The sequence below is a fragment of the Papilio polytes genome, unplaced genomic scaffold (genome assembly GCF_000836215.1).
Source record: "Papilio polytes unplaced genomic scaffold, Ppol_1.0 DF823935.1, whole genome shotgun sequence".
Classification (NCBI taxonomy): Eukaryota; Metazoa; Arthropoda; class Insecta; order Lepidoptera; family Papilionidae; genus Papilio; species Papilio polytes.
In genome coordinates, this window is record NW_013525269.1 from 475,719 (window position 1) to 490,053 (window position 14,335).

At 33.6% G+C, this 14,335-nt stretch overlaps 2 protein-coding genes across 2 annotated transcripts in view; one reads left to right on the forward strand and one right to left on the reverse strand.

Annotated features, from left to right (window-relative positions):
- Positions 1–9,051, reverse strand: part of LOC106101783 (zinc finger protein 37-like) — an 11,337-nt gene extending 2,286 nt beyond the window's left edge. The window contains exons 1-16 of the mRNA XM_013281119.1: positions 8,939–9,051; positions 7,970–8,093; positions 6,374–7,768; positions 5,919–6,028; positions 5,381–5,482; positions 4,877–4,960; positions 4,292–4,344; positions 3,513–3,650; positions 2,955–3,007; positions 2,732–2,855; positions 2,329–2,385; positions 2,151–2,257; positions 1,723–1,899; positions 1,181–1,301; positions 470–625; positions 4–38 (exon numbers count right to left, since the gene is read on the reverse strand). Of these exons, the coding sequence (XP_013136573.1) occupies positions 4–38; positions 470–625; positions 1,181–1,301; positions 1,723–1,899; positions 2,151–2,257; positions 2,329–2,385; positions 2,732–2,855; positions 2,955–3,007; positions 3,513–3,650; positions 4,292–4,344; positions 4,877–4,960; positions 5,381–5,482; positions 5,919–6,028; positions 6,374–7,768; positions 7,970–8,082 (2,825 nt within the window). The 5' untranslated portion in view covers positions 8,083–8,093; positions 8,939–9,051. The remainder of the gene's footprint in view (positions 1–3; positions 39–469; positions 626–1,180; positions 1,302–1,722; positions 1,900–2,150; positions 2,258–2,328; positions 2,386–2,731; positions 2,856–2,954; positions 3,008–3,512; positions 3,651–4,291; positions 4,345–4,876; positions 4,961–5,380; positions 5,483–5,918; positions 6,029–6,373; positions 7,769–7,969; positions 8,094–8,938) is intronic.
- Positions 9,052–9,855: 804 nt separating this feature from the next.
- Positions 9,856–14,335, forward strand: part of LOC106101884 (mothers against decapentaplegic homolog 3) — a 7,666-nt gene continuing 3,186 nt past the window's right edge. The window contains exons 1-5 of the mRNA XM_013281238.1: positions 9,856–10,175; positions 11,922–12,015; positions 12,743–12,848; positions 13,353–13,452; positions 13,860–13,973. Of these exons, the coding sequence (XP_013136692.1) occupies positions 9,973–10,175; positions 11,922–12,015; positions 12,743–12,848; positions 13,353–13,452; positions 13,860–13,973 (617 nt within the window). The 5' untranslated portion in view covers positions 9,856–9,972. The remainder of the gene's footprint in view (positions 10,176–11,921; positions 12,016–12,742; positions 12,849–13,352; positions 13,453–13,859; positions 13,974–14,335) is intronic.

The window sequence follows — 14,335 nt, forward strand, 5'->3', positions numbered from 1 at the left end:
AGCTGTTCTATGCACTCTTTTGATTTGTTAGCGTGGTCCTGTATTATAACCACTTTCTAACAAGTTTGTTTAAATGCACCTATTTTATTATTATTATTGTTCCAATTGTATATACATGTAGTACGAACCAGGGAATCTTTAAATATAAAACAGATATAAATTCGCCAAAAAGATTCCGAAATTCCAGATGCGTTGCCTACCCTTAATTAACAAAGGAAGATATGCACATAAAATATTATTAAGAACATTACTTCTTACTATGAATGTTTGTTAGAGTTACGAGCCTAATCCGGTCCACGAATCTCAATAAATTGGCATAGATGTAAAGGACAGTCTTGAAAAAGAAAGACCTACTGTTTTTTTTTTTTATTTCCAGACGGAATCGCTGAAAGTTAGTATGTTATACTACTTCGTGTACTTTATATTCCAGCTGGTTTTCCATCTAACCTTTCACCAGCTCGATAGTTACCTGTGCATCATCAGTGTCGCGGAAGGCCCTGCCGCACGCGGCGCAGACCAGCACCAGCCGCGGTGCCAGCTCCTCTTCATGCGCTCGGAGGTGCATCCGCAGACGAGAACGACGTGTCAATTGCTTGAAGCAAATGTGGCACTGGAACGGCTTTATCTAGAACAAGTTGTATATGCAATAATAAGCTTTGCAATTATTTTGTCTGTGTGTGTTTTTTTGCTAGCTGTACCCGTGCTTGTGCAGGACAGAAACCTGTTGCGATCTACGGGAATAGGATAAGTAGGGAGATGATAATGATGACTCGTGTTTTCGCGTAAAATTATAGAAACTTTATCATAGTGTTTACATTTGTAAGACTTTCAAATCAAAAGACTTGCACAAAAGAAGGTTCAATAGCCTTAGTCAATACTAACAATTACTATAACAATCTTGTTTGTTTGCTGATATTGGCTTGATTTGGTTTTTTTTTCCCGCATAGCCATTTTTATCAATTTATTCAATCCCTAAATTAAATAGCGCGAAAATGTATAGCCTATATGTCGTAGCATGTCGTTAATTTAGGAATTTTAATCATAAAAAAGTGATTCAAAAACATGCTGTGCATGCTGACATCTTACATAACACAGTTTGTACAATTTATTACATTAGATTAGGGGAAATAGCAAGGCAAGTTTGTAGCATAAAATATATTAATGAAGTAAGAATGAATACCTGAAGATGTGTAACTCCATGCTCATCAAGAGTCTGTTTGTCAAGAAATCGTTTCCCGCACGTGACGCACACGTAACGTCGCGTGTCCGTATGTGTTCGACTGTGCTTTGTTAATGTTGCTCTGAAATACAAACAGTGGTAGAGCCCGCTTTAACATCTTCGCACGAATGCGCCAACTCGCTCGGTAATACCACGACCACACAGAAGACATCCGTGAAGTGGAAGCAATTTCACGTTTCGTCAAATGAGTGTGGTGCCAGAGGTCTAATTTTAGTCCCTTTCCATTTCCTTTTTTTTTTAAGAGGGCGAGAAGAAAAAGTCTATTTGACGGTGGAGAAGACGCATAGGAAAGTGAAAAATCCTCTTTATGTGCCTCTCCTTCAGTTGAGTGTAGGCAACGCATCTGCAATAGCGGATGGGTAGCTGTCGCTTCGCCAGTTCGGCGGTTTCAGTTGGCCACTTGCTCATTTGCCACCTTATAAAAAAATAGACACTAGAACATGTAGCTGTATTTTAAATCAGTAGGTAAAGTATTTTCTTACCTAAGATAGAAAGTCTTGCCGCAATCTTCTACTGGACATTGCCAACGCTTTTGCTTATGATGCTGGAAATGTACGTGATCGAAAAGCTCGCTCTCTGTAGGGAAATGTGCGCCTTCGCATTCCGGACATGCGTATTGACCCTCGGGAGTCAAAAGATTGGTTGAGTCATGGAATTGCCTAGTAAAAACACAAAAGGAATTTGCATGGGTAGAGGTAGACCTAGAAAGAGATGGGATTGCGTGAAAGGTGACATGTTTAAGAAGGTAGTGAAGACTGAGATGCCGTATGATAGAGTTATTTGAAGGAAAACCCGGTGCGCCACTACGGAAGTAGGATAAGGTAGGAATGATGATGAAAAGCATAAGACAAACGATTTTTTCTGTTATTAATACTTAAATCTTGTAGCTTAGAGTTCATAATGTACTCACATGTGAAACTTGAGTCTAACTTTAGAAGTAAATGATTCATTGCAGTTGTGACATGTAACGATTTGAGGATCAGAGGTCGGCTCGCGGTTCTTCCTTTTACGTGGTCTCTATAACAAATGGTTAGTTATTTTAGAATAGTAAAGGTAATTAACACAACTAATAATGTTTATTTACTTACAACAACCAGCAAATCGTTGTCGTCTGGTTGCTTTTGTTTAGGTCTTCCTTGTGCCCTCTGAAAATGAAATCTTACTAATATTATAAATGCGAAAGTTTAGATGGATGTTTGTTAGAGTTTGTAGCCTAAACGGCTGGACGGATCCCGATGAAATTGGCCTAGATGTAGGAGATCTGGAAGAACACACAGGCTACTTACTGTTCTTTTTTTAATTACACGCGGACGGAGTCGCGAGCGAAAGCTAGTTCTAAACATATTGACTTAAAAGGCAAACAATTAAAAAAAACTATGTTAACAATATCATCTCGCTTATCCTCTTTGAAATAGAGGGAGAAACCTATAGTATAAACATGTGGGTAGAATTGAAATTCGGTCAGTATTTATTGTAATTTTTCTTTCCTACCCTCAGAAAGTCCTCTTCAGAAGGTACCAGTAAGATCGAGTCATCTTTAGTAGGGACTCTTCGTTTGCGTCCTCGGCGACGACATTTGTGGGAAATTAGGCTTTCCGCAGTTGGAAATATTTGGCTGAAAGTATACACTGAATTATTACAAATAATACTCAAGCCTTATATTCTTTAAGCTTATATTTTACTCTTTAATAATTCAATACAGACTAATATATACCTGCAGTTGTTACATTTATGTTTCTTTCTATTTTTTTCATCTCTGTCTTCGCCCTGAAAATTAGTTTTATATTTTTATCATGTTTAATAAGTGAGGTGAAGGAAAACATCGTGATGCAACCTGCACATATCGGAGAAGAAATTCAAAGATATGCGTGAAGTCAACCAACCCGCAGTGGGCCAGCGTGGTTGACTATGGCCTAGTCACCCCTTATTAGGGTAGGCTCCGAGCCCCTCGGTGGGGACATGTAGGGAGCTGATGATGATGATGTTTAATAAAGTAAACATTGGCAATGAATAATTTGCTTAAATTTTTACAATTTTATCCTGGACAGGACAATTGATGACATTGGAATTCTCATATCAATTCCATGCAATGCCACAAAGTTTCACTAAATCAAACGACATACATCAGTTTCAGGATAGATGAAACAATTGCATTTTTATGGAAACATTGAACAACATTTTCGTAAGTATACAAAAAACTATTTTCTGGAGCTTTTTCGCCTTACCAAGACCTGCACCCTACAACAGACTCTCATTGGCTTCAACCACTTACCGTGGCTACCTTCAGCAAATTCTCCAGTTGCTCGGATGGCTCGTGGCCAACAGTCTGTACGATCCAGATAGCTTCATCGTCACTGCTGTCCAAACATTCCTGCTTCACCTCCGTATTCACAGTTAACGTCGATCCGTTCTAAATATTATTAATTTAAATTGACAACAAATCCTATGACAATCCTACGGCTGGAACTAAGAACATGCGGACATCTTTGTCTAAACTTTCGCTAACTTTTATGTGTGTTACGGCATAACTCCGCCGCTAGTGGACCGATTTTGATAATTCTTTTTTTATCCGAAAGGTAATGCTTGCAGGTGGGTCCTATTTTTTTTTATTGAGAATTTTACAAAAAACACAATTCAAAACACACAAATATGGCTCCGCTTAAACCATATGATTGGTTTTTCCGCGTATATGGACACATTAATTGATTTTTAGTTGTGCATATAAATAGTTGAATTGGCTGAAACAATCGACAATCGCACAACAGTTGTGCGATAATTTAGTCAAAGGTATACGCCCGCTCTAATAACGCTCAGTTAGCTAGTACCGTACGACTAACAAAAGGTTAAATAAAAAACTAAAACCTAGACTGCGGTCATCCAGCCGTGGCCAAAGGGTGATGACGAGGGATCTTCGCAATGGTATAGAATATAGATATTTCTACCAGTAATTTAAGTTGCAAAAAAATCCATCGTATTTGCGTTATTAATAACTGAAGATTATTACCAAAAGATCTGAAATATCGAACTACTCAATACAAAATGTATACTAACAGATTCAAGTTTCGTAGTTATATTGTTCGTGCGTTCAATCTTCTCCGGGGACGCTGGATTGTGAGAAATTAAATTAAAAACAGATATAATATGTAATATGTAAAAAAATCTACCAATATGGCAACAATCTTCACCCGCGTGAAATTAAAAAAATAATAAAAAATGTGTAACTGATAACGTAGCTTTTTAATGGTGAAAAAATTTTTGAATTTGGAATAGCTTTTGAGTTATTTCAATACAACCAAAAATACAAATCTCTTCTCTTTATAATATTAGTATGGAAGTTTAGATCACTAAATTTTGGATAATGGAAATACCAGGTCTACAATTGCCTACAACTGATTCGATTGTTGACCAAATATTGCATAGAATACTGAAACTGATTTTTTTATAATATATCAACTATGTCCCTGTATTTTATAAATACAAGCTTTAGTAATTTTAGGTTAATAACCCTATGTATTCTATCTTCTATATCTATGCCAAATTTCATCAACATCCGCTAAGCAGTTCTGGAGATATATAGTAACAAACATCCATCCATCCAAACTTTCACTTCAATATTGGTAGTACATCAAGACTGACCTTTTTCACTTTCCGTTTCAACCTTTTTTATTGCACTTCTAGTTCTTTTAGCGACTGGTGAAGAAGACGGAGATGTTTTAACATCTGTATTGAAAAAAAAAACATAGAGATAATTTTTTTTGATACATGACGTATCTATCTAAGGTACAAGTTTTGAATTATCACGTATACTTAAAGAACGCTATATAAGCTTAGTTCAAATTGAACAGGTTAAATTCTTCAATTGAAATTGAACATAGAACTGTATCATTCCAAGTTTAACCGGTAACTAGACTCTATAGCTTTATTTATTTACTTTTGTTGGTTAAGAGCATGTCCCACCGATGTAAATTGTCTGATAACAATCTAACGTGTAAAATGTGCGATGGAACTACCTGATTTTGGTACTCTATGTGACTGATGTTATTTTTAAGCTATCTGAGCCTGTATCAGCTAGTCGTGGGACAAGCGCTAAATGTTGTAAAATTCAAAAGTGAAATCCATTGTCAATAACTAATAACATACCTTTTTCTCCATCGTTATCACCTTCATCTTTTATTTCTGTAATTTTAGTCTTATCATGGGCCGCTTTAAGATGCCCTTTTAACCACTTAAAGTTAGAATAACCTAGAAAAAGTGTTTAAATAGTTGTACTTTGTCATAAGGTAAGTAAAGCTATCTTTATTTTTATCCAACTTAGAAAATATAAAAGCCTCAAATGTAAAGCAACAAATCTTTACTTTGAATTAAGGTTCAAAACTGTTGAATGCTGGGTCATGTAAAATATTGTTAAGGCAACACAACTAACGTACTTTTAAAACATTCCTGGGAGAGGGGGTCCAAAGGCCCTCCACTAAAAGGGTCGAGTAATGTAAAATAGACTTTAAAACTACTTTGAATAAAACCATCTTAATGGAAGATGTCCCCTACAACTAGTCTAGAACATCAGCTGACATCACCCACGCTGCAATGTAATATAAACTATGTACTACAATTTTAAGTGGATAGGGAAATAAATTCTATTACGTCTTGATAACTACATACATAAAAATATAAATAATACCGTAATCACACAATGGGCAAGGGAATACTTCTCCATCGTCTAAGTTATGTTTGTGTTCTTCACCATGTTCTATTACTTGATCGATTTCTTCAAAGATGCGGTCACAGAACCTAAAAATTACCTGATATAATTCTACTCCGAAATTTTATAAACTACCTTTTGTCCACGACTCCATCCGCGTGGAATTAAAAAATAAGTATCCTATGTGTTTTTCCAGAATATCCTCTACATTTATATCAAATTTAATCAGTTAAGGCTACAAACTCTAAAATATCCATCCATCAAAACTTTCGGATTTATAATATTAGTATGTTATTAACCATATGTAGATGGATGAATGGGTGTTTATTAGAAATCTCTAGAATTGACCGGATCTCGATGAAATTTAGCACAAATGTAGAACATAATCTGGAAGAATATGTTTATAAGCGATGGTTTACAGACGCAAAACGAACCTGCATTTCAATTCCTTTATCTCAGATTCATCATCGCAGTGATATTTCCCTAAAAACTCTTTAACATCGTCATCTGCTTCTTCCAAATTATCTATAATATGATCGTCGATATCTGGTTCATTTTCTATAATTTCAACATCACTGGAACTCTCTTTCTTCTCGTCTTTCACAATAATAACGTCATCTGAAGATCTAGTATCATTATCAATACATTTCGTTACAATTTCACCGTCGGAACCTATTTCTACTTTAACAAATTCAACTTTCTCATTGTCCTGTAAATCCTCCAGGTTTTGGTCCCTTTTATCAATGTTTTCCGAAATTGGAGCAACTTTAAAATCAATAACCTTCTGAAATATGAATTGCTGGTTGTTTTTAATGACCAAGAATTCGTCAGAACTAAGTGATTGTGTAGGACTTTTCATACGACTGGGTTTAAAATTTTCAGCCAAACAATGATCACATATTATTTTCAGTTGAGTCGGATAATTTCTCGGTGATGTACATCTGTGTAGTTTTTGGTCCTCGTTATCGAATAAATACAACTTTTCCACGTTATTATCTATTTTACCGCAAATGAAACAGTTTTGTCTACCTTTCTCTCCAGGTTTAACGTCTACGTAAGGTCTGTTGTTCCAATTTTTATGAAGTCTAGATGGATCCGTTTTACGCACATGGCGTCTTTTTTCGTTGTGATTTTGATTCTCTTCGTAAGGCAATGATGCGACGGGCGAGTCTTTAAACATATTGAGTATTTCTTCTCGTGTATAACTTGCGAAATCATCTTTACTCTGAGCTTGATAATTTTCATCGTAATTTTTGTAATTATCCCTTATCAGACTTTTTGGGGATTTATTTCTATTAGTAACCGGGTTCAGAGTGGTGAATGTTTTTGTCGTACTTGATTCTAAATATTTAGTAAATTGTGCTTCGAAGTTGGATGTATTAGAACAAACTAATTTAAATGGTAAACTATTAACGAAACTGCATCTAGGACTAGAATTTCTACTTTCCCAACGTTTAACGGGACTTTCAACGATGTTTATTTTTTTAGTATTTTCAATACTTTGATCATCGATTTCGTTTTCATCGGCACTATCATTGGCGTATTTAACAAATGGTATTTGTTCAGCTGTCAGATCTAAAGGAGGATCTTCATTATCGAAATGTATCTGAGATGCTCGTATTTGTGTGCCGTCGTCTAAAACGTATACAAAACCATCGGGACTATGTGTACCCTGTTCTGATGTACGTTGGAAATTTTCAGTACCTAATTGTGGATCGGTTTGATAGTTCAGTTCTGAATTAAGAAGGTAATGATAAATATTTTCATTCAATGATACAGATTGGTCGCCAGTAATCGAGTTTATGTCTACGTCGAAACCTAGAGTAGACCTGGAATAGAGAAACGCTAGATACTATTTAAAAAAAATAACACTAAAAGGCTATTCATCATTGTAAATGGAGAAAGCATACATATTTTACTCTGTAACTTTCTTTTAATTACAAGCGTTTTTTCATTAATAAATAAACTATGGTCATAGTTTTTTATAGGATAGGAAAAATCACAAAGGATAAGGAATAAAGGAAAGGTACTTGGCTTTATCCAGAAAGGTTTGGAAATCATCATTGGGTCCAATACTAAGCGATACTTCTTCTCCATTCATGTTCTCCATACAAAGTATTAATGGTGGAAGCTGCGGTTCCATGCTTAGTTAAGCTGAAAATTTAATTGTATCTTTTCATATATCTTATGACACCAAGCTTATTTTTCTATGAGTAGAAATATTAATTATTTAAATTATACTGTAGTAATGTGTGGGGGGGAAATAATCTATTTCCTTGTACAAAATATAAACCTTATTGTAATGAAGTATGTCGCTTGTTATTTGTAATTTAGCTTTGAGTTGCCTATAATGTCCCAGTAATAGCTAGATTAGAATGTAACTTGATCTATATTTTAACAATTTTGAGTTAATGCAACTTGCAGTAAGCAAAGAGTTAAATGTATTAAACCAATTAAGGAATTTAATAATACATTTATAGAACTGTAAAATCCATTAAATGCTATATATAAAAGGATTTTTGTTGAAAGCCATACCTAAGCAGTTTTATAATTAACAAACAATGAAAGAAAACCAGCTAAATACACCAAAAAAACTAAGGCAATAATGAGTAAGTACAGTATTTTTTAATTCCCTTTTTATTTTATTCGAAAATCATAATATTTAATATCAAATTTCAAGGCATTGGCCATTTTGTTATTGCATAGCAATGGAAACATTACATTATGGGGATTATTAAATAAAATAAAAAAAAATAAAAGGAAAAATAAAGCAACAATAAAAAGAAATGAAATCAATTAAGAAAAAAATTATTTATCTTAAATTGAAAATTCACGAAGATTTCCAGCCAAGCTATAAAAGTCAAAGCGGGAAAATTAAAATATAGTTTTGTGACAGGCCACTACAACAACAATGATGGCCAGTAACAGTACAAAATAGGAATACATTTTGAATATCAGCTCAATAAGACTATTAAATAGTAGGAAATTGAGGTACTAACCAAATAATATATTACCGTAATAAAGCAAATGAATTTTCAGCAACTGGCACATCAAAAATTAACAATTGAAACAAAACAAACAAAACCGGATGGCATTTCAAAACAAAAACAGTGCTACCATATACAAAAGTAATGTCCCGATTATTTAATTTTGGTAAAAAACCTCCGTGCTAAAATTATTTTGTTCTATGTGGATAACTTGTTAAATTTAAAAGGTTAAATTCAAAATTATTTGCCCATAATGTAGTATTATCAATATATTATGAAATCTAGAAAATTTTGTCGCGTATCTAGATACTTTTAAAAATGATAGAATATTAAAACTTTTATCATGTAGTTTGTTATCCTTTTAATATTTCTCTAAAAAAACCCTTATTTTCGTCCGAAGGAATTTTACCTTTCGAAACCTTCAGATGTTTTCCTTAAACTTCTGTACAATTGGTTTTGCTGTAAACACCAACCACTGTTTATCATAGACAATAATTGTTGCTATTGAAAACAGAAAACACCGGAACTATCAAAATCAACCATTTATTTTATTTTTGGTTTATAAAATAAATAATAAGCTAGCTTGATTTTTCAATTTTATTGGGAAATGTTTATTGTTTTGTTTATACATAGAAAAATTTGATTTTATAAACCGCTATACTTTCAAAACGATTTTACGTTAAGGACCTTTTTATTTCTAAAAATTATAATATGACAGATACATAAAAAAATTTATAGATATAAATGTTTAATGAATTTGGGAATATTAATTATAGACTTTAAAGAAAAAGGAGTACAAAATGTTTTCAATAGTGATTTAAAATTGTATCATTGATTTACAGGAAATCTTTCAAGTATAACGATTGATTGTGATTGGCAACTTTACTGTCATTTTTCTATCTATTCTGTTAATCATATTTGCAAATTGTAATGGCCGATAAGTTAATTTAAATAGAATATATGTGTAAATAAAAAAAGTGTGCATTATTTGTTAATCTAATGTAAATTAGTTTCCGTGAATGACTTAAAAAGTGAAATTTGGCGGAATGTTTCCGCGAACACCGCCAGTAGTGAAACGTCTTCTAGAGTGGAAAAAGGGTCCAGAAGGATCATCTGCCGCAGAAGATAAATGGTCAGAAAAGGCTGTAAAAAGTTTAGTTAAGAAATTAAAGAAAAGTGAGGCTCTCGAGGAGTTAGAAAAGGCTATTACTAGTCAAAGTAGTCATACTAAATGCGTCACAATTCCCAGGTTATTTATTGATTGCTTTATTTTTATTTTGATAACAAACGTTTTGGTATGTCTAACAATGACCTTGATTGCTTAAATTTTGCCTCCCGGTCTAAACTTGTATATAGTGGCATAAAGCGATAAAACCTTGTTATTTTTCATGTTTGTTGTTTTTTGTTCACAACCGGAAATTCCATTTATCATTGTTATTACCAAATAGTTTCAGTAATAGACACACAAATTTCAAACAATCAGGATATGAGTAATACAAAATAGTAAATTACTCAAATGTAACTTAACTAGGAAAAGTTAGTAATATCCATAATGTTAGAAAATTATGTTAAATACTTAGAAATAAGTACCAATTGGAATTCTTATAAGCGCGGGCGTATTTAATTCGCGTTTAAAGAAACTTAATTATTAATTATTCATAATTACTGTCATTCGTAGAATATAACCTTGCTAAAAAGCAAAGAGCTAAAAGCACATTGACCCCGTAGAATTCAATGACCATCGTATTTTAGTTACATAACCATAGACAGGACGCAAAATCCAAAAAGGAAGGTCAAATCGCCGTCAAAACAATCGAAGCTTTTTTATCAATATGGCGGCGAATTTTGGACCTCGGCTTTTTTAGTTTCCGCACGAGATTTTTGTCAATTTACCATAACATGTGCAAGTTTTAATGCTTGAAGAGAGAATTTAGTTTATTAGGTATATTTCACGTACCATAGTAACTCGTTTTCGTCTATAACACAGGTAATAAATTATTTAAAACTGTATATTACAATGGGTTTAAACTATTCAGTCGTAATTAGGAATCGAAATTTATCTAAAGGAAGCGTTTTGTATTATTTTCTTATTAGTTTCTTGTTTGGATATTAAAATAGTAATTCTTAGGCTGGTTATTGATTAGGTTTATTTCTTATTAGAATATGTGACAACTGGAAAAAATATCATTTGTTTAAATAATTCTGATTTTGAAATTAATTGCACGCATTCTCGTAGTTCAATTGTTTGTAGTGTTAATATTTTAACGTTATTAAAAAAAAAATAAGAATTTTAATATGGTTTTTTGCACTGTTGCACAATAATTGTGTTGTAACTCGTAACTTAAGTTTAGTTAAGTTGACTTAAGTTTACCCCTTAGTGGACATATGTAGTGAGTTGGTGATAATGTGTGGTGATTTTTTTTTTGCCAAATCTTATTTTGTAAAGTGAACAGTGATGTGATATTGGTTTATTAGAAGATTTTGACTTAAAAACATTTACTTAGAAGATCTTTTTCTATTCATCAAGTTTGCAAATTGTATCATAGTGATAATAGTGTCATTTCTTACTTTTAGTATAATTCTTAAGATAGAGACTTTCTCTTATCTTAAATATATGTATGTTATCTTATTGATAAGATATATAAGTGAGAGTGCCAAAAATAATACAGCAATACCATGATGTATTTGACAATAGCATGTAACGTTGAACATAGAAGGATAGGCACAAAATTATGCAATCCATACATCATAATTTATAATACAAATTTTAATGTTTGGATAGATGTTTTTTACTACATATCTCCACATTATGAATGTCAATGATATTAGGCATAGATGTCATAGTCTGGAACAAGATATACTATTTTATTTTTAAATTATGAAGGACATAGTCATGGGCAAAAGCTAGTTAAATGTTATTTTAACAAATATTCATTAAATTACTATTACTATTTTGCACTGTTATTACTCTAATTAGATATTTGTATTATTGCAGAGCGAAGCCTAGTGAGAACCTCGTGAATGGTCAATACAGAAAGGGGTTGCCGCATGTTATCTACTGCAGGCTGTGGCGCTGGCCGCAGCTACAAGTTAGTTCATTTAAAAAAACCTATACAATATTATTTAAAGACATTTCAGTTATGACATTCTAGTTTTTGGAGTTATAAGAAGGAACTAATAGACTAATTTGCATCTTAGGGTCATCCATTAATCTTTCTAGAGGTTTTAGGAACTTTTTGACCCTGAGCCCCTCTCTGGTTATCACATGTTTTAATTTTTGTACAAAGTCAAAAAGAAAATTTGTGCATATTTATTTTATTACATGTGATATTAAATTTTAGACCTCTTTTGTGTTGTTTCATGATTTTACTCTAAAACTTTTCATGTGAAATGATTAATTGATCCCTTTACTGTGGCAATGAAATCCAAAAACATGATATTTGAATAGTGACTTGTTTTATATGTACTTTGTTTGGAATAGCACAACAAAATTTACACTACTCAACTACTCCAAGGTTGCCTTTGTGTTTAAATGTATCTTATCCATTTTGGTTCAACTCAATTTATATAAATGACATTGAACACAACATATACTGTTTTTGCACTATTTATTTTGTCTGTAAAAAGTATTATTATAGTTTCAATGTGGTTTAGTGTTCAGTCAGTATACATAAGTTCTATTATATATTTTTACTTGAATTGAACTACTAGTCACCCCCTAACTTGAAATGTTTCGAGCCCCTTATTGTAGACATACAGTGAGCTGGTGATGATGATGATGATGATGCTACTTTAACTTTTTAAATATTTTTTCAGAGTCAGCATGAATTAAAACCAGTCGACCACTGTATTTATGCATACCAGTTGAAAAAGGACGAAGTGTGCATCAACCCTTATCATTACAATAAAATTGATTCGCCCGGTAAGAATTTCATCAATTAATATTAAGTGATTAGGAAGATTATTGAATACTAGTTGTTGCTCGCAACTTCGTCCATGTAAAATTTAAAAATATAGCCTGTATTACTCAGTGGTAATATAGCTTACCAATAATGAATTTTTGAAATCAGCTCAGTAGGTTTTGATTTATTTCAATATATACAAAAATACAAATCTTTCCTCTTTACAATATTAGTATAGAAGTACAATTAGAGTCAAAGATTATTGCTGACATATAGCACATTGTTTTAAGTGTCTTGTAGTACTTCTTGAACAGCCAATGGTAGTTAAGCTGAACTCAATGTCTTAACTTATTCTGATTCTGATGACTGGTTTAATGTACATCCCCACTGAAGGTTGCCAGCCGATAGTCTATCTTGGGGTGACTAGACCTTAGTAAAAGATGCTGGCCTATTGTGGATTGTTGTCATAAATAAGCATTTTTCTAAGTACTAGTTATGGACTTATTTGTTATTTTGGTGTCCAGCTCTGCCACCTATCTTGGTGCCGCGCTGCGCGGAGGGCGAGATCCGCGCGCCGCCGCCGTACACTGACTATCACCAGCCGCATCACGACCACACGGACGTGTAAGACATTGATAATTATGCTGTATATTTTTTTTACCAATATAGACATGACATGGCGTTACCAACGCTTGCTCATGAAGTTTTTAGAAAAATATTTTAAACTCTTGTTTTTGTCAAAATTACTGTCTAAAAACTTGTTTCAACATAATTCGTGAAATTGCTATCATCCTTTGTCTGCTCACTGACTTTACCCCTCTTGCTCTTCCCATCTCATTCTTCCATAAAAGGATGAAAAGAGGAAGTGGATTTGACGAATTTTAGATGCAAAGGGGAAATATCCTATTTCTCTCACCTTCGTTATTAAAGGAAGATAGAGAAATACATGTGCTTTAGGCAGTAGTTATCTTATGATTAAAAAAATCAGAAAGCGAAAGAATTTGCTATGGGCTATGAAATGTATTGTGCAGTTTGTCGCTGGGCGTGATGCAGAGCGGCGGCGTGGTGGGCGTCGGCGCGCACAGCGCCCTCTACCTGGAGGCCACGCTCGCGCAGCAGGTTCCCGGCAACACCACCGTGCATGTGTAAGTTGTCACCACTCACCACACACCCGGATACACTCCCCATGTTCACCACAACTGGATACAATCACCATGCTCACCACACCTGGATAATACACTCACCATGCTCACCACACCTGGATACACACACAACACACACTATGAAGTCAGAGTTATGTGCTCACTGAAGACCCATATACATTTCCTAAATTATTCTAATGGAGAGCCATTGAAAACTGTTGGGTTATGTAATGTGAAACTCCTGTACCAAAATTAAATTATATATAAATGTTTCGGAAACGTTGACAGCTGCTGTCAGTGGTGCAAACGTCTCTTCCGTGTAAATTAAATCTCTAAAAATTGCAATTCAATTGAAACCAGTTAAC